The 26,931-nt window shown below is 46.6% G+C and overlaps 1 protein-coding gene across 5 annotated transcripts in view; it reads right to left on the bottom strand.

The window, feature by feature from the left end:
- Positions 1-19,466: 19,466 nt before the first annotated feature.
- phr (photorepair) overlaps positions 19,467-26,931 on the bottom strand; it is a 163,864-nt gene continuing 156,399 nt past the window's right edge. For 4 of the 5 annotated variants that reach the window (XM_068346259.1, XM_068346257.1, XM_068346260.1 and 1 more), the window contains exon 11: positions 19,469-24,316. In XM_068346259.1, the coding sequence (XP_068202360.1) occupies positions 24,150-24,316 (167 nt within the window). In that variant the 3' untranslated portion in view covers positions 19,469-24,149. Of the gene's footprint in view, positions 24,317-26,931 lie in introns of all 5 variants that reach the window. The other variant, XM_068346262.1, reaches the window with a different exon arrangement.

A 26,931-nucleotide genomic window follows, 5' to 3' on the forward strand; every position in this document is an offset into this window, starting at 1 on the left:
TCCAATCTATGGACATTGCATCCATTGCTTCCGCTAGAGGATCCTCGTATGGGGCTACATACCGGGGTAGCTTCTTCTTGTCGCTCATTGCGAAGAGGTCTATTTGCAGTCCTGGGACTTTACGTAAGATGAAGGAGAATGATCTTGCGTCTAGGGACCATTCTGACTCTATCGGTTTGGTCCTGGATAGAGCGTCCACTGTCACATTGCGGAACCCTTGAAGGTGGACTGCTGACAAGTGCCATCTCTTCTTCTCCGCTAGGCGGAGGATGGCTAGTATCACTTGGTTTATGTGAGGCGATCTCGAACCCTGTCGGTTTAGGCATCTCACTATGACTTCGCTGTCTAGAACCAGATGGATGTGGATTGAGCAGCGGAGTTTCAGTTTCTTCAGGGAAAGAAAAACTGCCATAGCTTCTAGGAAATTGATGTGGAAGGTTTTGAAGAGGGGAGATCAGGTTCCTTGGACTTTCCGATGATGAGAGTGACCTCCCCACCCTTCTTTCGAGGCATCCGTGTGAACGGTGACTGACGGTGGAGGCGGTTGTAAGGGAACCTTGTTCCTTAGGTTTTTGGCCTCCGACCATGGCTTGAGTAGGGATCGCAGACGATTTGGTATCGGTCTTTGTAGATCTCTTCGAGCGTTTGATGCGTATTTTCTCCAAACTCCTGATGCATCTTTTAATTGTGCTCTCAATACTGGATCTGTCACTGAGGCAAATTGGAGGGACCCCAACACTTTCTCTTGTTGCCTTCTTGATATCCTTGTGGACCGAAGAAGGCTTTTGACAGATCCTGCTATCTCTTTCCTTTTCTTTGATGGAATGGAAAGGCAGTGTGACTGTAAGTTCCAGTGGACGCCCAGCCACTGAAACTTCTGAGCTGGAGACAGTCGAGATTTTTCCAAGTTTATTTTGAATCCCAAGTGTTCCAGGAACCAGATCACTTCCTTGGAGGCTTGCCTGCACTCTTCTTCGGATGCTGCCCACACCAGCCAGTCGTCCAGGTAGGCTACCACCTGGATTCCTTTTAGGCGTAGTTGATAAATGACTGCATTCACAAGCTTGGTGAATACCCTTGGAGCTATGTTCAGACCGTAGGGCATGGCTCTGAAAACGTACTGTCTTTTTTGTAGTTTGAATCCCAGGTAGGGGGAAACTTGAAGGCTGATTGTAACGTGCCAGTACGCATCCGTCATGTCTATGGAGACTGTGTATGCCCGTATGGGCAACAGGGTCCTGATGTGTTGAAGCGTCAGCATTTTGAACTTGTAGTTCACTATGAACTTGTTGAGTGGTGACAAGTCCAGAATTACTCTGAGCTTTTCCGAGTCCTTTTTCGGAACACAAAATAGCCTTCCTTGGAATCTGACAGACTTCGCCTTCCTTACAACTCTTTTGTTCAAGAGTTCCTGAACCTATTCTTCCAATATGGGGGTTGAGTGTTGGAAGAATTGAGGGAAGGTCGGTAGAGTTGAGCTCCAACTCCACCCTACTGTAGTCCGTTCTTGATTAGGCTGTGGGCCCAGGGATCGAAGGTCCAACGATCCCGGAAGAAGAAGAGCCTCCCTCCTACCGGTAGCATCTCACTTTGAGTGCTGGGTGGAGGATTTACCTCCTTGGCCACGTCCACTCTTGTTGCCCCTACCTCTGAAGGGGCATCTGAAGGAACCTCAAGACTTCGGCCAAAAGGTCGTAGATTGCTTTTCAAACACTGGGGTGAACACTGGTGACTGAGTCGCCAGCATTTGGGGCACCAGTTGGAAGGTGGTGGGTGGTTGCGCCACCGTCTGGGACACCGTGGCCACGGGAAGCTGTTGCTGTTGCTTAGGCCGAGAGGGCACTTTAGGTCATTTTGGTTTATTCTTCGGCTGGGGACCCTCATCAGCTGAAGATTTTCTTTTAGAGGACAAGCCCCATTTAGAGAGAAGGTTTCTATTCTCAGTAGCGGCTTTGTCCACGACCTCTTTGACCACTTCACTTGGGAAGAGGTCTTTTCCCCAGATGTTGGAAGCTATCAGCTTCCTTGGTTCGTGTCTCACAGCAGCCGAGGCGAACACGAACTCTCTGCAAGCCCTTCGGGCTTTAATAAAGTTGTACAGGTCTTTGGTGACTGTTGCCAAATGAGATTTGGCGAAGACCATGTACATGTCTGGGGTATCTGGGATGCTTGCCATTGTCTCCAGGCCTGTCTGCAGAGACAAGGAAGCAGCAAGACATTCTTTTGTCTCCTGTTCCCTATGCAGGAGAAAGTCTGACAGCTTTGGAAGGTCTTCGCCAAACTGTCGTCCAGCAATATCTGCCTCCAGCTTCCCAACTGTGAAGGTGTTGTGCACATCCTTCCAGTCCGCATCGTCTGATGGGAAGGCAAGGGAGAAGGGTCTACACTCTTCCAGTGTAGGGCATGGTTCCCCTGCCTCAACTGCCTTTAAGGCTGCCTTAAGCCCTTTGTCCATAAAGGGGAAGGCACGTTTGGGGTCAGCAATGAAGGACGGGTGCTTCTTGCCGAGAGCCGGCACCTTAGAGCTAGTAAAGGCCCTCTCCTTTAAGGTGGTGGTATATAAGGCCTGAGCCTTAGAGAGTTCAAGGACAATAGTTTCCTTCGGCTCTGTCTCCTCTTTGGATGCAGGTTCCGTCTTAAGACGGACATAGCAATCTGGGTAGGCCCCTTTGCTGGGCCAGAACTCGATTTCCTCCATTGGGACAGTGCCCAGTTTTTCTGAGAGGAAGATCTTCCCCCCCGACATAGGCATATGCTCTGCGTACCTCCAGGGGTTAACGTCAGAGAAGGCGGGGAGATCCTTAACGTTTAGCTTCTTCGGGGCCAAACGTGTTGCAACTAGCTGATGCATTTCCGTCCGAAGAGAGGCCTCCTTCTCGGACGATTTCTTCTGAATGTCCTGCACCATGGACAACAACGAGTGCAACATACTCGTGATGGAATCTAGTTGGGATGCAGTGGAAGAGGTCGAAGGCACCGGCTCAGTCACTGTGGCCGATGATACCGAAATCGTTTCGGCTTTCTCGACTTCTGTCTCAGGTGGAACGTCATCTGCCTGCTCCAGTTCCTCCACTAGGAGATTATTCTGTCTCCTCTGTGACAACTGACATGTTGTCCTCTAATTGGATGCTCTCCAAGGCATCTCAGGTTGAGCCTGGGGAATAACTGCATCCGAAGATGCCCTAGGGAAAAGACAAGCCCTCATCTTTTCATTAGGAAGGTATGGGCCAGAAGTGTTCTTCTGGAGGCCCCTAACCCATTTTCGCAGCATTTCCCTTGCTGCGTCCCTTGACTCAGTGGACTTTTGATCGTCAAAAGCCTCTCTTACCAGTTTTTCACAAACGGTACATACCTGTGGGTCCCAGTACTTGAGAGCCCCCTTGGTGATTGCGCAGCGAGCAGGGGCCCTGCACATATCATGGCCGTATTAGTTCTTATTACGGACCCTGCAAAAGCTGTTCCCGCACTCGGGATGCTCCTCCTGTAAAGAAAGAAAAGCATAAGTATTCGGTGAAATTCTCAGATTTCAGCATACATAATATTAATAATATTAGCTTGGATAGCGTAAGCTAGAGATAGGAAAGACACCTACATGTGTTTCCTGTCCAGCCAATTGCTATGACCTCCTCCAATATTGAAAGTAGAATTCTTAGGAATTTTAGGGGAAGATGATATCCTTTGATATACAGTGTCTTCTTGACACAATCTTCCAGGTTCAATATTGGGGATTAAGGACAATAATGGATAATAACCATTAATGGAAGAGAGAATCGCTCTCTTATATGTGATGGTCTCACAATAGGCTGCCCATGAAGCACCTTGTAGGTTGGAAAAACTTTTGGGCTACAGCAATGACTGTTGGTGACAAGTTGCCAGTCCTGTCAGGCCTGCCGGCACATGCCGGGCCTGTCGGCGTCTGCCGGGCAAGCCGGCACATGCCGGCCTATTCTGGGCTATTGAAGGCAATTACTGTCCTCAGAATAATGGGTGGCAGGCCGCCAGCAATGGCTCTGCCGGCCGGCAGCCAAGGATCCTTCCATCAAGTAGGACCCGGCGGCAGATGACCAGGTATGGGTGGCCGGCTGCCGGCCGGCAACTCAGCAGCCGGCAGCCGGTCCCGGTATGTCTATTGTCTTTGGGTTGTCGATCAACGACGCCCACAGTAAGCGGCGGCAGGGCAACTGCCGGCCGGCAGACAATTGACATGGCCCAGTAACGAAAGAAAGAGAGAAAGAGAGGATGGAGGAAGACAAGGGCTCAGCCTTGCCAGCCTGCATCCAGAATGAGGGTTCAAGTGGAAGGGGGAATTAATTTCGGGCTTCCACCCAACCATATCCCAGTCATAAGGGCTATGGAAGGCAGTCCAAGGGAGGACTGAAGAACACTCTAAAGAATATGAGGGTACCTGCCGGCAGCCGGCTCGGTCGGCGGCAGGCAGGAAACCTCAGGCCAGTCCTACAATAACCCTTAGGGTCAATGTAGAACGATGGCCAGGAGGGTGTTGGTTCATTCAACACGAAAGAGATAGAGGGGAGGGGGTAGGTGTCCTACAGGTAAGGTAATGCCCGAAGGCACTACCTAACCTAAGGGATTCTGGTCTCATGGAGTAACCTCAGGTAGGAGAAATCATTTCCCCAGGTTGGGTTAGTCAAGTGAGAGAGCGTCCGTAGGATACAATCTCACAAGAGAACAGAATCTCGTGCCAGAGACCTTAGGCAGTGAAGAAGTCATTTCTTCTGTCTAAGATCTACCAGCACAGGACCGTCTGCTAGGCCAAGGAAGGGGGAATTGTCATACAAAAACCCCCATGTATGGTCTAGGGAGGTCTAGCCTCCTGTAAGAGCAGCTTAACCTGACATGGGAAATCATTTCGCCAAGACAGGAAGATGCCTAACACAGACTTATACTCTGATGTCCCGTTCTAAACTCCAAACCGACTCAGTGGTTAGGAGAAAGAAAACAGAACGTCTCAGTAAAACTTTGCCAGAACTCGGTTCACAGCAAAGAAAACTGAGAATAGCCTAGGCTAATCAGAGGGAAGGGGAATTACTCTTAAAATCTCCTAGGAGATAGTATCGACTTAAAAGGTATAGGAGGTGTCAGTCTCCCCTTAAAAGACAATACAAGAGCAATGGGGACATGTATGAAAGTATACTAAAGCCCCTAGGCTAGTAGCCTAGGAGCATTGAGAATCGTTCACCGAAACTCTCTGTATACTATCTTGGAGGAGGAAAGCATAATGCAGTAATATCATAAATGTGTAAAATATTGCCTGTGCTTCAATAAAACTTTACCAGGAAGGTTATATCATGCATGAAGTGTGTAAGTGCCTAGGCTAGGAAGCCTAGCACTCGTGAGGCTCGAAATAAATAGCCAAATCCACGACAACAATGACTAATATAAGAATCTCTAGCTAAAATTCTAAATAGCTAAAGTTATTAAAGCGAATAATGCCGGGAAAGGGTCGTTCTGGCTAACTAAATGTACAGAAAGAACGACCGCATCCATGACGCCATCCGGCTGGCAACAGCTCTTATTACGTTAATTATGATCTCAATCGAAAGGCAAAACTGGCAAGAGCTTACATTTACACAAATCAAAGATATTACTTAACTTTCCAGAAGCTGATGAGGCTGGTGAAGACATCATAGCGACCAAAAAACTCCAAAATAGCGAGAGATAACACGGGATAACACTGGTCAACGAAGCTACGAGAGAAAGAATGGCTCGGTGGAGCCTTGCGGTGGCGATTTGGCGCACTATTTACAGTACAGTAGGAGTGTCGCCTCTTTAACGACTCTCCTTATTCTTGCCTCTCTTTCCCCTCGAAGTGAAAGCGCTATTGGGGGTGTAGATAGCCATGAGACGTGTCAAGAATACGTCCACTGATATTACGCGATATCCCTTTTTAAAATTTTAAGGGATATTCGCTCCAGGAGTTAGAATTCTGGATACCTTTGGTAAATTCTCTGGGATATATCACTGTAGTCAAATATACCTAGGAAGCTACCTTTGAAGGAACTTCCATCACGACGACATGGCCTGAGCCCACAAATAGATTTTTCGCTTCGCTCAAAATCCGTTTTTTGGGCTCAAGCCATGACGTCCTGATGGAAGTGTACCAGAGAATTAGTGTATTGTGGTTTTTCCCCATGTCAAAGTGCCTTCTACTTCAAACAATATTCCTTTGATCTGGTGACCATAGAGACCGTGACATCTCCGTTATATGTCACTACCAGTGGCATAACAATGACATGGCTTCCTGCCCCCCTGGCAGGGAGGTCCTGTTTGGACAAGAGGAATATCTCGAAGTAACCTGATGAAAATAAACTCACCTGGAAGCGAAGATCGTGCCGGTCTCGTGGACAGATCAGAAGGTTAAATATTTATGTGGGAACAATATTTTACTGCTAGGTGAGCATATTTCAGACAGGAGATTTATTATACATAATATAATAATGAGAATAGGGGCAATGAAACAGAAACAGCAATTGATTTTCATATGGAAAGGCGAAATAAGACACATATGGTAAATAAAATAACTATTTTATTCAAGAAATTGCAAAAGTAAAATAAGATAATTATTTACAATAATATTATTGAGTAACAGGAAGAATTTGCCTTTATACACATAAGTTCCCGTGGGAATGAAAGTCTTTAAAGTCACTATACACTCCATGTCAAGGAACATGTGGCACACGTGTGAGAATCTATGTCACTTCACCTTGAGGAAGAACAATCCGTTTGTGACACTAAGAGTCACTGGAAATCACTATGTATCGCACTAGGGTCAACACAGGCACCCGTTGAGTTAGAGTCCCGAAATAACTCACTGTTCTACGCAGCACTAAACAGCAGGTTTCATTACACTACCTGCTGCTACCACAAATCTTTTCACTTCTTGCACCTGCTTCGCATAGTGTTTGAAGAACACTCTTGAGGATTTCCAGCCTGTGAAGGATCGGAGGCTTTCCAAATCCATTCCTTGGAAAAAATTCAGGGCAGAGGCGACTTTCCTAGGATCATGACCTGCGGGTGTACTGTCAGGATCCGCTCTGCAAATAAAGTAGGTGATTTTCGCCCTTAGTTGTTTAAGTGACAGGTCACTACCCGATGTTTCTCCTTTAAAGAGTTGTCCTCCGCCAAAGTCTGAAGTTCTTCGAAGATAGACCTTAAGACTCTCCACTGGGCATAGAGAGACATCTTCCTTCAGAGGGCAGATTCTCCAAGGTCCCCATCTCTTGGTGGGGAGTTCGTTTTTGGCAAGAAACGTAGGGTCAGGGAAGAGGGTAAGTTCCCCTGTGTCGGCGAACTGTATCTGGCCCTCTTCTCTTGATAATGCCACTATTTCACTGACTCGGGCTCCCGATGCGAGAGCAAAAAGGAAAATTACTTTTTGAGTCAAGTCTTTCAGAGGGCAAGATTCGTTGTCCAAGCTAGAGGCAAAATGAAGCACCTTATCCAGGGCCCAGGTGATGGGTCTCGGTAGAGGTGCAGGACGGAGTCTAGCACATGCCTTCGGGAGTTTGTTGAAGATTTCGTTGGACAAATCTATTTGGAAGGCGTACAGTAGTGGTCTAGTCAAGGCCGATTTACAAGTGGAAATGGTGTTGGCTGCCAAGCCTTGTCCATGAAGGTGAATAAAGGACATACAAAAATCTATGGAGATTTCCATAGGATTTTTTGCCTTGACAAAGGACACCCACTTCTTCCAGGATGATTCATATTGCTTTCTGGTAGACTTTGTTTTGTATTTCTCTAGGAAGTCTAAACTTTTCTTCGAGATTCCGAACCTTTTTTTCACGGCTAGGGAGTGAAAATCATGAGATGAAGGTCTTGGACTTTCTTTGATGAATCGAAGAGTCAACTTCTGCACCTGTTGGGAGAGAACTGGGCCCGACAGAGGGATCAGCTTGGGCTGTAGCTCCAGGACTAGGGGAAACCAGTTGCTTCGGGGCCACTTGGGAGCCACTAGGGCTGCTGTTCCCTTGAAGGTTCTCAGTTTAGAGAGGACTTTCAGCAGAAGGTTGGGTGGAGGGAACAGGTAAATCTTAGACCATCTGTTCCAGTCCAGGGACATGGCGTCCGCTGCTTCCGCCTTGGGGTCCTCGTAAGGGGCCACATATCGAGGAAGTTGGTTGTTGTCGCTCGTTGCAAAGAGATCGATCTGTAGTTCCGGGACTTGACGAGAGATGAAGGAGAATGATCTTGCGTCTAGGGACCATTCCGACTCTATGGGGCTTGTCCTCGATAGAGCGTCCACCGTCAGATTGCGGAATCCTTGTAGGTGAACTGCAGACAAGTACCATTTCTTCCTGTCCGCCAGGCGGAAGATGGGCAGAAGCACTTGGTTTAGGAGGGGCGATCTCGAGCCCTGACGGTTGAGACATCTGACTACTACGGAGCTGTCCAGAGTTAGACGAATGTGGATCGAAGGACGCGGAGATAGTTCCTTCAGAGTGAGAAGAACCGCCATGGCCTCCAAGATGTTGATGTGAAACGTCTTGAACAGGGGAGATCATGTTCCTTGAACTTGTCGTCGATGGGAGTGACCCCCCCATCCCTCCAGGGAGGCGTCCGTGTGGATGTTGATCGACGGAGGCGGTGGTTTACGAGTGATGGATCTTTTCAACGTCCTTGTTTCTGACCACGGCTTGAGAAGTGAGCGAAGCCTGTTCGGTAGGGGTCTTTTGAGATCTCTTCGAGCGATGGATGCGTTTTGTCTCCAGACTCCTGAGGCATCCTTTAGCTGTGCTCGTAGCACTGTGTTTGTCACTGAGGCGAACTGTAGGGAGCTGAGTACTCGCTCCTGCTGTCGTCTTGAGATCCGTTTGGATTTGAGAAGACTTTTGACAGACCCGGCTATTTCCTTCCTTTTCTTCAGAGGGATGGAAAGGCAGTGTGACTGAAGATTCTAATGGATTCCCAACCATTGAAACTTCTGAGATGGAGACAGGCGAGACTTCTTGGTGTTTATCTTGAAACCCAGATGTTCCAGGAATTGGGTCACCTTTCTGCAGGCTCGCAAACATTCTTCTGACGATGTCGACCAGACCAGCCAATCGTCGAGGTAAGCCATCACTTGGACACCCTGGAGGCGTAGCTGGTGGACGATTGTGTCTGCCAGTTTCGTGAAGATTCTTGGAGCCATGTTGAGCCCGAAGGGCATGACCCTGAAGGCGTAGTTTCTTCTTTGGAGCCTGAATCCTAGGTAGGAGGAAGCTTGGTGATTCATTGGGATGTGCCAATAGGCGTCCACCAGGTCTATTGAGACCGTGTAGGCCTTGTGAGGCAGTAAGGCTCTTATATGTTGAAGAGTCAGCATCTTGAATTTGTTGTTCACAATGAACTTGTTGAGGGGGGACAAGTCGAGAATGACTCTGAGCTTGTCTGAGTCCTTCTTGGGAACACAAAACAGTCTTCCCTGGAACCTGGTGGACTTTACCCTCTTGATCACCTTCTTGTTCAAGAGCTCTAGGACATATTCTTCTAGGATGGGGGTTGATGGCTGGAAGAATTGGTGGAAGGTTGGAGGTGATTGTGTCCAGCTCCAACCTAGTCCCTTCTTGATGATGCTGTGCGATCCAAGGATCGAAGGTCCAGCGATCCTGAAAGTGGCGGAGTCTTCCTCCCACCGGAAGCACTTCATTGCTTCTGGTTTCCCGAGGGCTTGCCACCTCGGCCGCTTGCTCCGCTTCCTCCTCTGCCTCTGGAAGGACGACGAGAGGAGTCTCTGCCAGAGCCTCTACCTCTGGGACGAAAGGTAGTGGACTGTCTTTCGTAGGCAGGAGTGAAGACCGGTGACCGGGACACCACTGGCTGAGGGACCAGCTGAAAGGTCTGTTGTGGCTGTGCCACTATTTGGGGAGTAGCGGGAGCCGGAAACTGGCGTTTTGGTTGACGCTGCTGGGGTCTTGGCTTAGCAGATTTCCTCTTAGGCTGTGGGCCTTCATCCTGAGAGGACTTTCTCTTACGGGACATGCCCCACTTACTGAGAAGGTTCCGATTCTCAGTGGCGGCCTTGTCCACGATCTCCTTCACCAAAGCAGTTGGGAAGAGATGCTTGCCCCAGATGTTGGAGGAGATTAGTTTCCGGGGTTCGTGTTTCACCGCCGCGTTGGCGAACACTAACTCTCTACAGGCTCTCCGGGCCTTGATGAAAGCTGTACAAGTCCTTCATCACGGTCACAAGGTGGGTCTTCGCAAGAACCATGTAGAAATCCGGGACCCTGATGTCCCCAGCCATTACTTCAAGTTAAACTTGAAGGGATAGGGAGGCAGCTAGCCTCTCCTTGGTGTCCTGTTCCCGACGGATTAGGTGGTCGTTCAGCTTGGGGAGATATTCATTGAACTGACGGCCAGCGACGTCAGGTTTCAGTTTCTCAACTGTAAAAGTAAGCTGGATATCCTTCCAGCTTTTGTCGTCGGGAGGAAGGGCGAGGGAGAGAGCCCTACACTCCTCCAGTGTAGGGCAGGGTTTTCCTTCCTCCACCGCCTTCATGACAGCATTGAAGGCCTTTTCCACGAAGGGAAAGGTCATGGTAGGGGGAGCAAGAAAGGATGGATGCTTCTTGCTCAATTAGTGCTAACCCCCCCTCACAAACACCTGTGCTGAGCTCACTTTGCTCAGAGGTAGGACTTCACGGGGTATAGGGCTGGCGGGCAAGTTTGATCAAATAGCTAAGGTTTGTATAGTTAAGATAAATACAAATTACCTACGAATTTGTCATTTGTTCCGTAACTGAAATACAAACCACGCTATTTAATATGGATGACTCACCCCTTAGGAAGGGTGGTAAGTCCCGGCCAGTACTGGCTTTTGACTTTGCCCGGGGACTCAGTATCTGAGTGTGTCAACACTCAACAATAAGGAGTCCCTGCACCTCGCTAGCACCTTGCTGTGCAAGGGCTGCGGCCTACGTAAGCTGGGTGTGAAGCTTTGAAGAGTGACTCGTCCTAGGAAGTTAACCTGTAGTCCTTTAGATGGAAACTTTAGGCTAGGACTCTCACAATACCACCTTGTCAGGGTATGGGGGCGTGACAGTATTAGCTTGATACTAGGAACACAAGGAGACATGGTTTACCTGCAGTGGTTCGAGGTCAGCTGTGCAGAGAACCCAGGATGCTGCTTTCCCCAAGCGAGGGGAGGATGAAGAAAAGAATAAGGGCCAGACAAACCTTTTCATTCATGCAGACTAAAACCGGGTAACAATGCCCTCAACCTTCTGTTACTTGTCCATTAAGGAGCCTGACGTTTTAAACCAGCTGTTGTACAGCCACCAGTGCCGATAGAGAACGTATCGAGCCTACTGTGGGTCACGTCTTGCAGGTAGTGGGCTGTGAAGGTCGTCTGACGCTTCCACACCCCTGCTTGTAGAACCTGCGTCACTGAGAAGTTCTTTTTGAAGGCCAGGGACGTAGCTACGCCCGACATCATGTGCTCTAGGGTGACGTGACGGAGGAGGGTCAGGATTCAGGGACAGATGGATTACTCTATGAATCCATGCTGAGATATTATTCTTAGTAACCCTCCTCTTTGTACTCCCAGTGCTCACAAACAATGCCTGCACTTGGGGACGAACTGCAGCCGTTCTTTTAAGATATAGCCTCAGACTCCTTACTGGGCACAGTATGAGATGGTCTGGGTCATCTGTTACAGAACGAAGACTCGAAATCTGGAAAGAGTCAAACCGAGGGTCCGGCACTCCCAGATTCTGAGTCTTAGCAACAAACTCAGGGACGAATCTGAACGTTACCTCCCCCCATCCCCTTGAATGGGCGATGTCATACGAGAGACCATGAAGTTCACTGACTTGCTTGGCCGAGGCCAAAGCTAGTAGGAACACTGTCTTCCAAGTCAGGTGGCGATCTGAAGCCTGGCGTAATGGTTCATAGGGAGGTCTCTTAAGAGACCTGAGAACTCGAACGACGTTCCATGGAGAAGGTCTCACTTCCGACTGAGGGCAGGTAAGTTCATAACTTCGTATGAGTAGGGAAAGTTCCAGCGAAGAAGAAATGTCCACTCCTTTGAGCCTGAAGGCTAGACTTGAGGCCGAGCGATAGCCTTTCACTGCCGAGACTGAAAGGCGCATTTCTTCTCGCAAATACACGAAGAACTCCGCTATTGCTGGAATAGTGGCATCAAGTGGAGAGATACCCCTTCCATGACACAAACCACAGAAAACTCGCCATTTTGCCTGGTAGACCCCTGCGGATGACCTTCGCAGGTGTCCAGACATCCTGTTCGCAACCTGTTGCGAAAATCCTCTCTCTGCGAGATGTTGGATAGTCTCCAGGCGTGAAGTTGAAGCGAAGCTACGGCCTTGTGAAAGATGTTGGCGTCTGGTTGTTTGAGTAGCTCGTGTCGTGGAGGGAGTTCTCTCGGGAGTTCCGTTAGGAGTTGCAGAAGGTCTGGAAACCATTCCGCGTGATGCCATAGCGGAGATATAAGGGTCATTGAGAGATTGACCGATATTCTGGTCTTGTTGAGTACCCTCCTCATCAGATAGAACGGGGGAAAGGCGTATACGTCGATGTTGTCCCACCGTTGATGGAAGCCATCTTGCCAGAGTGCCTTGGGATCCGGGACTGGGGAGCAGTACAGCGGGAGCTTGAAGTTCAGCGCTGTAGCGAAGAGATCCACAGTCGGGGAACCCCACAAAGTCAGGACTTTGTTGGCTACTAGATGATCCAAAGACCACTCGGTACTCACTATCTGAGACGCTCTGCTCAGACTGTCGGCGAGCACATTCCTCTTGCCTGGAATGAAGCGAGCCGATAGTGGAATCGAGTAGATTTCTGTCCACCTCAGTATCTCTACTGCGAGATGGGATAGCTCTCTGAAAAGGCATCCCTGCTTGTTGATGTAAGCCACTACTGTGGTGTTGTCGATCATCACCACCACAGAGTGACCCGCCAGGTATTGTTGGAACTGTTGAAGGGCCAGGAATACGGCCTTCATTTCTAGCAGATTTATATGGAGGCACTTTTCTGATTCTGACCACAGGCCTAAGGTCCTGTGGTGCAGAACGTGAGCCCCCACACTTTCTTTGAGGCGTCCGAAAACAGCATCAAATCCGGGGGGGAGGACGAGAGGATCCACTCCCCTTAGTAAGTTCTCGTCTGTCACACACCACTGAAGATCCGTCCGTTCCGCAGGACCCATAGGGATCATGACGTCCGGGGAAGCGTGAGCTTGATTCCACCGGGACTTGAGTCGCCATTGCAGAGATCTCATTCTGAGGCGACCGTTGGGAACTAGACGGGCCAAGGATGAGAGGTGACCGAGGAGACGTAACCACGATTGGGCTGGGAGATCTTCTCGTCTGAGGAAAGGACTCGCGACCCTCCTCAGCCTTGCTATCCTGTCGTCTGATGGAAAGGCTTTGTGGAGATTGGTGTCTATGATCATGCCTAGATATACCAGTCTTTGAGTAGGAAGCAGAGCAGACTTCTCGAGATTTACCATGATCCCCAGATCTTGGCAAAGTCCCAGAAGTTTGTGTCGGTTTCGAAGAAGGGCTGACTCCGAGTCTGCTAGGATCAGCCAGTCATCCAGATAACGGAGGAAACGGATGCCGATCCTGTGTGCCCACGACGATATTAGGGTGAACACTCTGGTGAAAACCTGAGGTGCTGTGGAGAGACTGAACCACAACACCTTGAACTGGTAGGTCTTGCTGTCTAGACTGAATCTTAAGTACTTCCTTGAAGACGGATGGACTGGGATCTGGAAGTACGCGTCTTTCAAGTCCAGTGTACACATGAAGTCTTGCGGTCTCACTGCAAGTCTGACCGTGTCTGTCGTCTCCATGCTGAATGGGGTCTGCTTGACAAACCTGTTCAGAGCTGAGAGGTCGATGACTGGTCTCCAGCCTTAAGACGCCTTCTTTACAAGAAAGAGTCGACTGAAGAAGCCTGGGGACCCGTCGACGACCTCTTGGAGAGCGCCCTTCTTCAACATGGTCTCGACTTCTGCCCGAAGGGGGCTAAATGACACTGGATTCGGTGTCAGGGGAGGTAGAGATGTTGTGAACGGGACGCGACATCCTTGACTGATTACGGAAATCGTCCAGGAATTGGCCCCGAGTTGCTGCCACCTGTTTGCGCAACTTTGTAGGCATCCCCCCACTGGTGGACATGCAGGGGGACTGCCAATCCTAGCGTTAGCGACGTCGGCCACTCCCTCTAGGATTTTTTCCTCCCCTGGAGATCTTTTTGTCTTTCTTGTCCTTGACAGGAAAGGGCTTCGACACCGTTGTCTTTGCTGCAGCTGCCAGTTTCGTGGTCTTGGTAGGACGTGGTTGCTGGGTTGCTAGAGGTTTATAGGGCTTTGATGTTAAAGCCCTATGTAGGAGAGAGTCCTGGTTGGACTTCCTCCATCTCTCAGCCGCCTGCTCCACGTCCTTAGGTTCAAACAAATTCTTCCCCAAGATGGAAGAATGTCTGAGCCTGCTGATCTCAGTGCTGGGGACCTTCTGGTGGAATCTCTCAGACACCGCATCTTGACGCTTCAAGATGGTATTAGCCCACAAGTTCGAGACTTGGTGGGCTAGAAACTCGATGGTCCGAGTGCCTGAAAGTAGAAAGGTCTCCATGGCCTTCCTGGTACTCTCTTTGGACAAGTCCTCAGATCGTAACAGGATGCCCAGAGACCCTAGCCAGATGTCCAGCCACGAAGTTGCCTGCATGGCACACTTCGCCACCTTCTCCTGGCTAAGGATCTCCGTAGCCGAGAACGACACTTGCCGGTTGGAGTCTCTCTCTAGAGGGACTCCCCTGGTAAGCTCTTCCAAAGAGTGGTGCAAGGGAAGAGCCAAACAAGTCTCCTCCATGATGTCAAAGTACCTCCTCTGATGGACACGAGGAGGCGGGAGGAGTTTGTTACCGGTGCTGGATCGGCTGGAGGAGGCAAGCTCGGAGAGCTGGCCCTCGACCTTATCTCTGGCACTCTTAACCACTTGGGACCAGGGCAAAGCCGTGCTGGCCTTAGAGGGTTTTTGAGTACCACAGACTCGGTCCAAGACCCTGTCTTTGCCCTCACGTGGGGGAATCTCTGGATCCGCGAACCCATTGAGATTCCTCATCAGGGTCAGGACCTGCCAGAACGCATGCTCTGACTCCTGTAGCTCTCCTACTGAAGGGCTGGCAGCGAAGTCTCCTGTCCCCAAAGGCTCTTCTTGGAGGGACTCGTGGACATTCTCCGAGGGCTTGGCTGGCTCTGGTCTAATCCTTGAGGACGACTTCGGTAAAGTCTTGGAGTCCTTTGACTCCCTCCTGGGAGGGATGCAGGACTCCAACAGTGATGGTGGGAGGCTCTTCTCCACCCCTACCCGAGAAGACTTTTCTGCGCAAGGTGGGGTTTCCCTAATTGGTGCAATGGGGGAACGCCTCACCTCACGTGACTCCCCTGAGGACGGGAAATCTTCGTCCGAAGGGGAGGGAGAGAAAGTCTGGGGGGGGGAGGAGGCCTTCCTCAAAGACTTCCGAGGAGTCAGCTTCGCCCTTGGAGAAGTCACCACGTCAGCTTCGCCCTTGGAGAAGTCACCACGTCAGCTACTCCTCTCTTCCTCTTCAGGGGAATCAAAGCTGCCACTGATTTGTGGCCCAGCTCAGAGAGAACAGGCTTAAAAGCCTGCATGACCGCTCTGACAAGGGACCCAAACCAGGGCTACCGACTGACAGCTGTGCTGTCAGATACTCCCTCTGGAGGGAAGGGGACCGTTCGATCCCTAGGAGGAGTTACCAAAAGTAGGGTCTGCCTATCCGGAGTTCTCCCTCCCTCCGGCGAGCACGCTGTTCTACGCTTGCGGGGGGGGGGGGGGGGGGGGGGGGGGACCGCGATGACGATGACCTGGCCGCGTGGCGTCCTGCAGCCTCGCACGTGGGATCGCGCCGGGGATCGTGCTGGGTGTCGCGTTGGCGCTCGCGCCGGGGATCGTGCTGGGTGTCGCGTTGGCGCTCGCGCGATGGAATTTTGCCTGGATCGCGCACGGGCGCGATAGGTCGATGGCGAGGGCGCACGGGTGAGCGATAAAGAGGGCGCGCGGGTGAGCGATAGCGAGGGCGCGCGGGTGAGCGATAGCGAGGGCGCCCGGGCGAGCGATGGCGCGCGGGCGAGCGATGGCGTGCAGGGGCGCGTTTCGGTGATTGCAGAGGGCGCGCAGCAGGCTGAATGAGCGCTCGCGCACGCGAAGGCGATTATTCGCGCGCGCACGGGCATGCAGGATCCCAAAGAGCCCGTGAGGGCGATATCGTTGGGCGCACGCGCGCAGGAGATATATCCCTTGCGCGCGAGCGCGCATGAGGGCGCACATCAGGAAGAATAGGTGGGCGCACAGGGCGCGCGTGGGCGCGTGTCAGAGACTGCGCGCGATGGCGCGCAGGTGAAGGTTGGCGAGCAGGCGGGGTCCGAAGGCGCATCGGCGTTTGATGCGCATTGGAGAGCACTGGCGAGCTGGGGAAGAGGTTATCTTCTCTTTTGCGCCCAGATCAGAAGATCGTGGGTGCGCAGGAGATCGTTGGCGCGCAGACGAGCGCTGGCGCGTAGGAGAGCGCTGGCACGCAGGCGAGCAGGAGAACATGGGCGCGCATGGCAGGCATCAGGATGAGGGCGCGCAGTGGCGCGCTGGCGAACAGGTAAGCGCTGGCGCGCTATAACAGGAACCACAGCAGCTGGAGAGCGCTTGCGCGCAGGTGAACGATGGGGATACCTGGCGCGTAAGGGACTTAGACACATTGTGTGAAAGTCCCTTGTGCCCCGAAGGAACCGTTGCCCGTTTAAAAACAGGGTTCGTGGGGGCCCACAGTGCATCAGCGGCCAGGAATGGCGACGGTAGGTCAGCAGGTCTGGCGGGTGGAAGGTCGCCGTGTCCTTTGCAAGGAAGACCTTCCACCGAAGGAGATCGCGAACGATCTGCGGAGAGGTCTAGGGATGTAGCTGGAAGAGTCGACGAACGACGGCGAGGTTCCTCTGCAGTGGACTGCGGCGATGATGAACCGAAGAGGCGCCTCCTAACACCCTTGTGAGGTGAAGGAAGGCCTCTACGGCGAAGAGGAAGGCGGGCTTTACGCCTTATACGCCCTCTGGGAGCCGTGAGGTCAGCAGGCTGACCATCAGCAGTCCTCCGGAGAGGAGTCTCTGTGAGTGAACTCCCCCGAGGGGGAGAATCACCGGTAGGTGAGACCGTTGGACTTAGTTCCTCCCTCGAAAGGTGTTCGGAGGGGGGAACTAAGCCTTCAGCTACATCAGCAACATCAGGAGCAGAGGTTTGATACAACTCATCAGAAACCTCTGCCATAACAATGTCGACGATAGACAGAGGATCAACCTCTGCTAAAGTCGGCGATTGTTTGACAGCTGCCCCCAATCTGATCACGTCAAACAAGGCTTCCTTAGAGGGCGAACCCTCAAGCCCCAAGGAAGCCAAAAGCTGCAACAAATCATTATTAGTTACATTTACATTTAAATTTAAATTCTCCCCCGGGGGAGGAGGAGGAGCTGCCTCGCTATGGGAGGCAACTCCCTCTCCCAAACCCCGAGATCGGTCAACAGAACTGCGGCCTACACTACCACTCGACAGTTTCTCGGAAGAAACTGATCGAGTGGGAGCTTCGGAGGAGGTTTGGGGCACGGAAGAAGAGCCCTTGGGATTTTCTCCTTTCAAGGAAATCTTCGAGGGAGAAATATCCCGCCTGGACTTCTTCTTCCGACACCGGGAAAACCTCTCCCACTGGGAGGTAAACCACTCCCTGCACTCACCACATACATTACTCTTATCACACCGTTGGCCCCTACAGTAAGGACACAAGGTGTGGGGGTCCGTTTCGACCACCGACATATAGGTACTACAAGGGCGGTCAGGTAAACCAGGACACTTACGCATCGCAGAGGCCAACTTCACACACACTCTGTCAAAGAAAAAGCAAACAAAAGATTAGTAATGGCTGTCAGAGAAGGCGAGGGTGACAGCGGACACATCTGACTACCACCCGAGCCGAGAGCAAAGTGAGCTCAGCACAGGTGTGTGTGAGGGGGGGGGGGGTAGCAAGCTACCCTCCCTACCCCCCCACTAACTAGCGGTGGGGTAGTAAACTTTTGTTAAAATTCTAATGGCTCGTCATTTCAGCTACGCCGAAAGTAATTACATATATTAAATAACGTGGTTTGTATTTCACTTACGGAACAATGAAATTTTAGGATATACTTTGTCATAAATAGGTATTTATTTGTCCATCTTGAAATTTGTCAAACTGTGTTCGAAGTTTTTTGAAGAGAAAAAATTATCCTCCAATTTGTTATTTTCTGCACTGGCTAGGACTTTTGTCAAGAAAGTGCACATCCCTACTAACATTTACTGTAAACTTTTATCTCTTTATTCGTATACATTTTCAGTGCAAATATGATACCGTAAGTCCTAAGATCAATGATAAAAGCCAACCAAAATGGAAAAGTTAAGAACCCCAAACAGAGCTTGAATAGAAAAAAATGTGCAGTAATTGCATAATATGAGTGTGGTATCCACATGATAGTACAGTGAACCCTCGCTACTTCGCGGTTCGACCATCGCGGATTCACCACTTCGCAGATTTTTTCCATAACCCATATATATACAGTAATATATATATATATATATATATATATGTATGCATGTATTTATGTATGTGTATACATATAAATATATATATATATACACACACACACACACATATATATATATATATACATATATATATATATATATATATATATATATATATATATATATATATATATATATATATCTAAAGTAGGAAGATGTGATGTAGTTCTAAGGGAAAAGTATGGGAAATATGTCTGGGTAATAAGCAAAGCTCTACCTCCAGTTTGTTTCTTCATTATGATCAGAGATAAATGTAACAAAAACATTGGTTGCCATTTTTTATCGTGCTTTTTAGCGTGTTTAGGAAATGCATGATATACAATCACCTTTAATATTTGTGCCTGTTTTAGTTTAGGGTACTGTAGTACATGCATTAAGTGTTCTGTACATTAAAGGGTAGTTTGTTAACAGAACTACGTACAAAGGAAGGTTTTAAAAGTCTGAATATACATGTTGAATAAATAGGTAAATATGGTGTCACTACTTCGCGGATTTTCACCTATCGCGGCCGCGACTGGAACCTATCTACCGCGATAAACGAGGGTTCACTGTATTTATTAAGCAAAATTTGTACAAGAAAAAACAATAAAGTTGAAAGCTGAGCTATTGAAACACATACCTGGAATAAATGCTGGCAGCCACACAGTGCTGAGTGTGGTGAAGCTCTCTCCACTTCACCTTCTTTACTCACATCCATTTATTTTCTGCTCTCAATAAAGGTTAAGTTAGATGCCAATTCATGTAATTTAATCAGTTTTTCATGTTTTAATTTTACATTTTAATAAAGAGCAGATTAGATGCATAACAAAACTGTAAGGTAACAATGACTTAACTAGTGTGTAATTTATAAGGGTCTGGAATGGATGATCTCACTTTACATTACTCCTTATGGGAAAACCTTACTTGGTATGCATTGTTTTTGGAGCGTGACTTACTTTCTGGAATGAATTAACAACATACTGTATACAAATGCCTTACTGCAAAGTCCTTATTTCATCTTACTGTAATCCAACAGTTTGATATACTGTACTGCACAGAATTTCATAAAAATTTATTCCATAATAGAAACAAAGAAAATTATGTAAGCCAGTTGTTTAATTTACAAAATATAAGTTCTTGATAAAATATTAGGAAATATTCTTTATACTGTACTGTATTGTGACCTCAGCTGAAAAGAGAGTAACCAAGCCAAGGAAAAGCTTAACGGAAAAAATGTACCATACATAGTAAAATATCAATAATGCAAGCACTTGAATTTCTGAAGTAAACAATCAATGCCTTGTCAGATAAACAGGAACTGACGCAATTGGGTGCTAGAAACCTGAGTACACAAAAGTGCTGATCTGCTTTTCTTCAGAGGACTGATGTCTGGAATTTCATTGGACCATGATATTTGAATACAATAGAAACCTTTTATTAGCTGCATAAAATAGGAGGGTTAAACACCAATATAGTATTCCATTGAAATAAATAGTTTATTCAGTCTACACTCAAATTTTAAGTGGATTATCTACAATACGTATATCAAAAAATCTTAAAAAGATGAACATGAAAATTACAGTTTTAGCATATATTTTTCCAGTCTGTAGCAAATTTTTATGACAAAGAACATATAATCATAACAAACTTCATTTTATAAATCAGCATACTAATACACATAAAGAATATGCTGCATTCAAAGTATAGTGTGCTTGAGATTCCACTGTGATGAATTTACTGGCAACACGTAATGAGCCTGAGTAAGCTTGCCTATAAAAAGTTGGTGTCCTCCTTAGGGCACTCCATATATTGTAACAGTGCATTTTCGAGGTAGCTCTTTTAAGTTTGTAATTTTTATATCTGTATAGGCAGTACTGTCCTTAGACCTAGATAGGTACTATGCTTATCCTTCTTAGAAGCTGAGATTTGCAAACAAGGAAAAGTTGCTGACCTTTGCCTGTTCTATAGGTATCATTTTACACAATACTTTCTTTCAAGATTTTATTTATTGCATGAAACACCTACACTCCAGACCATATTTTGCCTCTTGGTTTCTAAGCTGTGAATTCATGGGCAAACCTGTTAAATCATCCTTCAAACCAATCACTCTCAGAGTGAAAAATTCTCTAGCTTTGTACTTTTTTCATCAAATATTTGTACTATAGGCTACAAAAGCTGTACAGAATTTTTTTTCTGACCAAAAGGCAAAGCACAAAAAATACCCATCAGTTAAGAAATTCACCACCAGATGTTTTCATCGCTGTGACTGAGCTTAATGTGAACAACCATGCCTGTGTTTCATAAATGTAGACAACAATATACTCTAAACACTACTGTATAACACAAAACATAGCTGCAAAGAAGGTTAAAGTAGATATTACTTATAAAGTAGTTATGAGGTAAAACTTTCTGTAAACTTATATGATTCTCAAGTTTTTTCTATACAAACTAACTTTTCCCTTCTATGTTCAAAACAAAATTATAATCAATGTTAGCCTTAAATAAAAGAAATTCATATTTTGTGAAAAAAGGCTGGTTTTACCATACAAGTTCTGAATATACAGAGAAATATTGTCAGGTATTTAAATCAATGTACTTGGGGTTTTTAACCCTTTGTCCTTTATTTCACATAGTTAATATTTGTACTACTGTAGTGCAACCAAAACTGGACCTTTTCAGTTTTAAGTAACACTTAAAGAAGACAGATCTGAATAAAGAACATCATTCTATGTTGTCAGACCTTAATTGCTAAGATTTTTAGACATAGCATTATTGTCTGTTATACTTTTATTTGTTCTAAACATGATATGTGATGATTGTATCTAAGCTTGTTCACAACATACAACAGATACACAATTCACATATAAAATATTGGTTACACTAAAAACATTCAGTGTAACCAGGTACAGACAATATTTTGCTGGATAACAAAATAGCGGAGGTAGTTTGGGGATAAGAGTTAGGTACTATTTGTAATTAAATAATAGCAAAGTACCCAATGAGGGTTGTTAAAAAGATCAAGTAAAAATGCCTTTGAAATACACACTTCTAAGGTGAAGCTTGTTATAAAAAAATAAGGTTTAACCAGATAAATGAGCTACTCTCATAGGGTTAGCTACATCAAAACAGGAGGGGTTAATTAACCTTTAATGGTTATTAGTGAAAATTTTAGATTTTTAAATATTTCTATTACATGAAATATCAAATGTTTCTAGTTCATAATGAATATTTCTTGAAAAAGAAATAACATCAAAATAGGGTTTTCTTATATAACAAGTCAAAGGACCAATGAAGGGTGGAAAACACAATGCAACAATAAATTACAATATCTATACAAGTGAATTATACAATAGTTCCTGCAAGATTATTATCAAAAAGATAAAGATAATATCCAGTACAGTATAATAAATGTGTTTGCCTGTAGAGAGGATGAAAAATGGTTGTCTGCTGAAGAAAGTGATAAATGCAAGATTTGATGGGAGAAGTGCAAGACAATGTACAAGAGTTGATGGGAGAAGTGCAAGACGAAGGCCAAGGTTTGGGTAGATGGATGGAGTGAAGAAAACCCTGGATGACAGGAGGATAGATGTGAGAGAGGTAAAGGAGCATGCTAGGGATATAAATGAATTGCGAGCGATTGTGACGCAGTTCTGATAGGCCATGCTGCTACCTCAGGTCAACTTGGTGACCGCTGAGGTAGCGGCGGTAGGGGAGTCAGCATATGAAGTTTCATCTGTGGTGGAAAACGGGGGAGGATGGCTGTGGCACCCTAGCAGTACTGACCAAACTTGGCTGAGTCCCTCATCAGGCAAAGAGGAATGATGAGAAAAAAATCCTCTTTTGTTCTTTTTTCGATGTCAGTTACCTCATAAAACTGTGGGAAGTGCCATGGTAGATAGAAGTTTCGAGAAAACTGAAAACCAATGTGAAAAGTAATGACCCATACCATGCACGACTTGGCACAAACTATATCATTGACTCAAATAATGCTGGTCATATAAACTTGAGATAAAGTTTTGGTAAAATATTTATAAATATAATTCAAAAAGGTTCATGCATGTTCAGAAAACCAATCTCTTCATACAGTCTTTATCAAAGACTCAAACCAGCAAAATATTCCTACTAATTTTATAACAAAATTTGTTTAATCCAACCACCCAGATAGGCTAGGCTAGGCCACAATATCTATTCTCTGCACCATGTGTCATGAGACCTGCCATGACACATGGTGCAGAGACCTGGCCCATGAAAAAGATCTTTGAGAAGAAAATGGATGTTGCAGAGATGAGAATGCTAAGACGAATGGCAGGGATCCCAAGTCTGTATAAGGTTAAGAATGACTTGGTATGGGGAACAACAAAGGTTACAGAGGTGTCAAAGAAAATCCAAGAAAAGAAACTCCACTGGTTTGGGCATGTATTGAGGAGAGACCAGGAGTATGTTGGGAGGAGATTGTTGGAGATGGGTGTTCCAGGTAGGAGGAGGAGGGGGAGACCAAGGTGACGGCGGATTGAGTGTGTAACAGCAGATATGTAGGAGAAAGACATCGAAGACAGAAGAAATTGGAAACGGCATTCAAGAAATAGCAACGATGCATAGAGGGAAAAGCTTCAGTTGAAGAAGAAGAAGAATGAGGGATAAATTTCCAAGTCCTTCGCTAAAAAAGAAAGCAGGTTTAAATGAACTCACTGGATTATGTCATGACAGGTGAAAGGCAAAAGAAAATGAAGCTTACCTGTTAAGGAATGCTACAAAAACATCTTTAGTACCAGCAAGAGTGCATTCCACTAAATTGTTCTTTATCATCAGGCTACATATGGAATTACTGCTCCAGCCATGACTGTATGATGCACTATAGTGGTACAGTACTAGGAATTCTATGCTACATCTCTGGATTACAGTATATTTGCACTGCTAACTGTTTCGTATTTTCCGTCCATTACCAATGGTCTTTGATCACTCAACTCTCCAACATATCTAGGCTATCATTACTATTTTCTAATTTCAACCTCTAAACTAAGAAGAAACATGACTGTGTACGCATTATTCTACTTTAAATGTTAATAGGATAACCCATTACTGAGGACTGATGTCTCATTGTAATTATATTGCAATATTCTACAGCAAAAATTTCATCAGCTTTGGCAAATATAATTAACCATGCAATAACATTCCTTCAAGTCTACAAACACAATTCTTTCAGGAAATACTATGAAGTAACATTCAAGTTTCAGAATATCACTGAAATTCTGAATTTTAAACAAAATTTTCCATATACAGTATAGATAAACAAAACTCGGCAACCTATTCAAAGTATGTTTAGTAACATATAACCAAATTCAAATATTTCTTCCATACAAATGACAGGTATGAGACTTCTTCCTTCAGTTTACATATATACATAAGGAACTTAATTCAAAATAGTACACTACACTGAAAGGCCAACATTCTTTGGCTCACATATCAAACTTTAAACATTTGCATAGAATGCTATACATTTAGATACTCTTAATGTCTGTGTAAAGAAAATTAGGAAGGAGGAACATATTTGTGTCTTTTCCCTCCATAGCGTGCTACAAATGCTTCCACTTTAAATTTTCTCTTGCAACCTTCATAATTCATGTACCTTATTTTTCCAAATACTGGCCTCTCCTTCCATCCCTGATCATGAATGCCACATATGGACCACATGACACCTGTAAAGCAAAAGAAAACAAAATATTAAATTAATTTGTATTTTTTAGACATACAAACCTGAATTCTTTTATGTAAGAGTTTTTACACCATAAGCCAAAATTAGTTGGCAAAACTTGTTATCAAGATAGTTATAAGCGGCAAGAACAAATTCGGGTTTGGTTTGAGTTGTGATAGTGATAAAATATTTTGGGTTTGTACATCTAGAAAAATGTTATTTTCATTAGTAAAATAAATTTTTGAATATACTTACCCGATAATCATGTAGCTGTCAACTCTGTTGCCGACAGAAATCTACGGTCGGGATACGCCAGCGATCGCTATACAGGTGGGGGTGAACACCACAGCGCCATCTGTGGTCAGGTACTCCAGTACTTCTTGTCAACACCACCTCAATTTTTTCCTCGGTCCACTGGTTCTCTATGGGGAGGAAGGGTGGGTCAATTAAATCATGATTATCGGGTAAGTATATTCAAAAATTTATTTTACTAATGAAAATAACATTTTTCAATATTAATCTTACCCGATAATCATGTAGCTGATTCACACCCAGGGTGGTGGGTGGAGACCAGCATACATGTTAACAAAGAAGCTAAGTATCCCGTATTTTATTTTATTAGTTATTCAAAAATAACATAAAATAAATAAGTACCTGGTAAGGAAGACGACTTGAACCATTACTCTGCCTTTATTAAGTACGTCTTTCTTACTGAGCGTAGCGGTCCTCTTAGGATGCTGAACGACTCTTAGGTGCTGAAGTATAAAGGGCTGCAACCCATACTAAAGGACCTCATCACAACCTTTAACCTCGGCGCTTCTCAAGAAAGAATTGACCACCCGCCAAATCAACAAGGATGTGGAAGGCTTCTTAGCCGACCGTACAACCCATAAAAAGTATTCAAGAGAAAGGTTAAAAAGGTTATGGGATTATGGGAATGTAGTGGCTGAGCCCCCGCCTACTACTGCATTCGTTGCTACGAATGGTCCCAGGGTGTAGCAGTTCTCGTAAAGAGACTGGACATCTTTGAGATAGAATGATGCGAACACTGACTTGCTTCTCCAATAGGTTGCATCCATAACACTCTGCAGAGAACGGTTCTGTTTGAGGGCCACTGAAGTAGCCACAGCTCTCACTTCATGTGTCCTTACCTTCAGCAAAGCAAGGTCTTCTTCCTTCAGATGAGAATGTGCTTCCCTAATCAGGAGCCTGAATAGGTAAGAAACTGAGTTCTTAGACCTTGGAAGAGAAGGCTTCTTGATAGCACACCATAAGGCTTCTGATTGTCCTCGTAAAGGTTATGACCATTTTAGTTAGTACCTAAGAGCTCTAACTGGGCAAAGTACTCTCTCCAGTTCGTCCCCCACCAAGTTGGACAGGCTTGGGATCTCGAACGACTTAGGCCAAGGACGTGAAGGAAGCTCGTTTTAGCAAAAAACCGAGCTGCAAGGAACATGTAGCCGTTTCAGATGTGAAAACTATGTTCCTGCTGAAGGCGTGGATCTCACTTACTCTTTTAGCTGTTGTCAAGCACACGAGGAAAAGAGTTTTTAATGTGAGGTCCTTAAAAGAGGCTGATTGGAGAGGTTCAAATCTTGATGACATAAGGAACCTTAGGACCACGTCTAGATTCCAGCCTGGAGTGGACAACCGACGTTCCTTTGAGGTCTTAAAAGACCTAAGGAGGTCCTGTAGATCTTTGTTGGTGGAAAGATCCAAGCCTCTGTGGCGGAAAACCGCTGCCAACATACTTCTGTAACCCTTAATCGTAGGAGCTGAAAGGGATCTTACGTTCCTTAGATGTAACAGGAAGTCAGCAATCTGGGTTACAGTGGTACTGGATGAGGAAACTGCATTGGCCTTGTACCAGCTTCGGAAGACTTCCCCTTTAGACTGATAGACTCTGAGAGTGGATGTCCTCCTTGCTCTGGCAATCGCTCTGGCTGCCTCCTTCGAAAAGCCCCTAGCTCTTGAGAGTCTTTCGAAAGTCTGAAGGCAGTCAGACGAAGAGCGTGGAGGTTTGGATGTACCTTCTTTACGTGAGGTAGACGTAGAAGGTCCACTCCTAGAGGAAGAGTCCTGGGAATGTCGACCAGCCATTGCAGTACCTCTATGAACCATTCTCTCGCGGGCCAGAGCGGAGCCAACCAACGTCAGCCGTGTCCCTTTGCGAGAGGCGAACTTCTGAAGTACCCTGTTGACAATCTTGAACGGCGGGAATGCATACAGGTCGAGATGGGACCAATCCAGCAGAAAAGCATCCACGTGAACTGCTGCTGGGTCTGGAATCGGAGAACAAAACAACGGGAGCCACTAGGTTATCGAGGTAGCGAACAGATCTATGGTTGGCTGACCCCACAGGGCCCAAAGTCTGCTGCAAACATTCTTGTGAAGGGTCCACTCTGTGGGGATGACCTGACCCTTCCGGCTAAGGCGATCTGCCATGACATTCATATCGCCCTGAATGAACCTCGTTACCAGCGTGAGCTTTCGATCTTTTAACCAGATGAGGAGGTCCCTTGCGATCTAGAACAACTTCCACGAATGAGTCCCTCCCTGCTTGGAGATGTAAGCCAAGGCTGTGGTGTTGTCAGAGTCCACCTCCACCACCTTGTTAAG

This window comes from Palaemon carinicauda, chromosome 22 (assembly GCF_036898095.1).
Source record: "Palaemon carinicauda isolate YSFRI2023 chromosome 22, ASM3689809v2, whole genome shotgun sequence".
In the NCBI taxonomy this organism is placed as follows: Eukaryota; Metazoa; Arthropoda; class Malacostraca; order Decapoda; family Palaemonidae; genus Palaemon; species Palaemon carinicauda.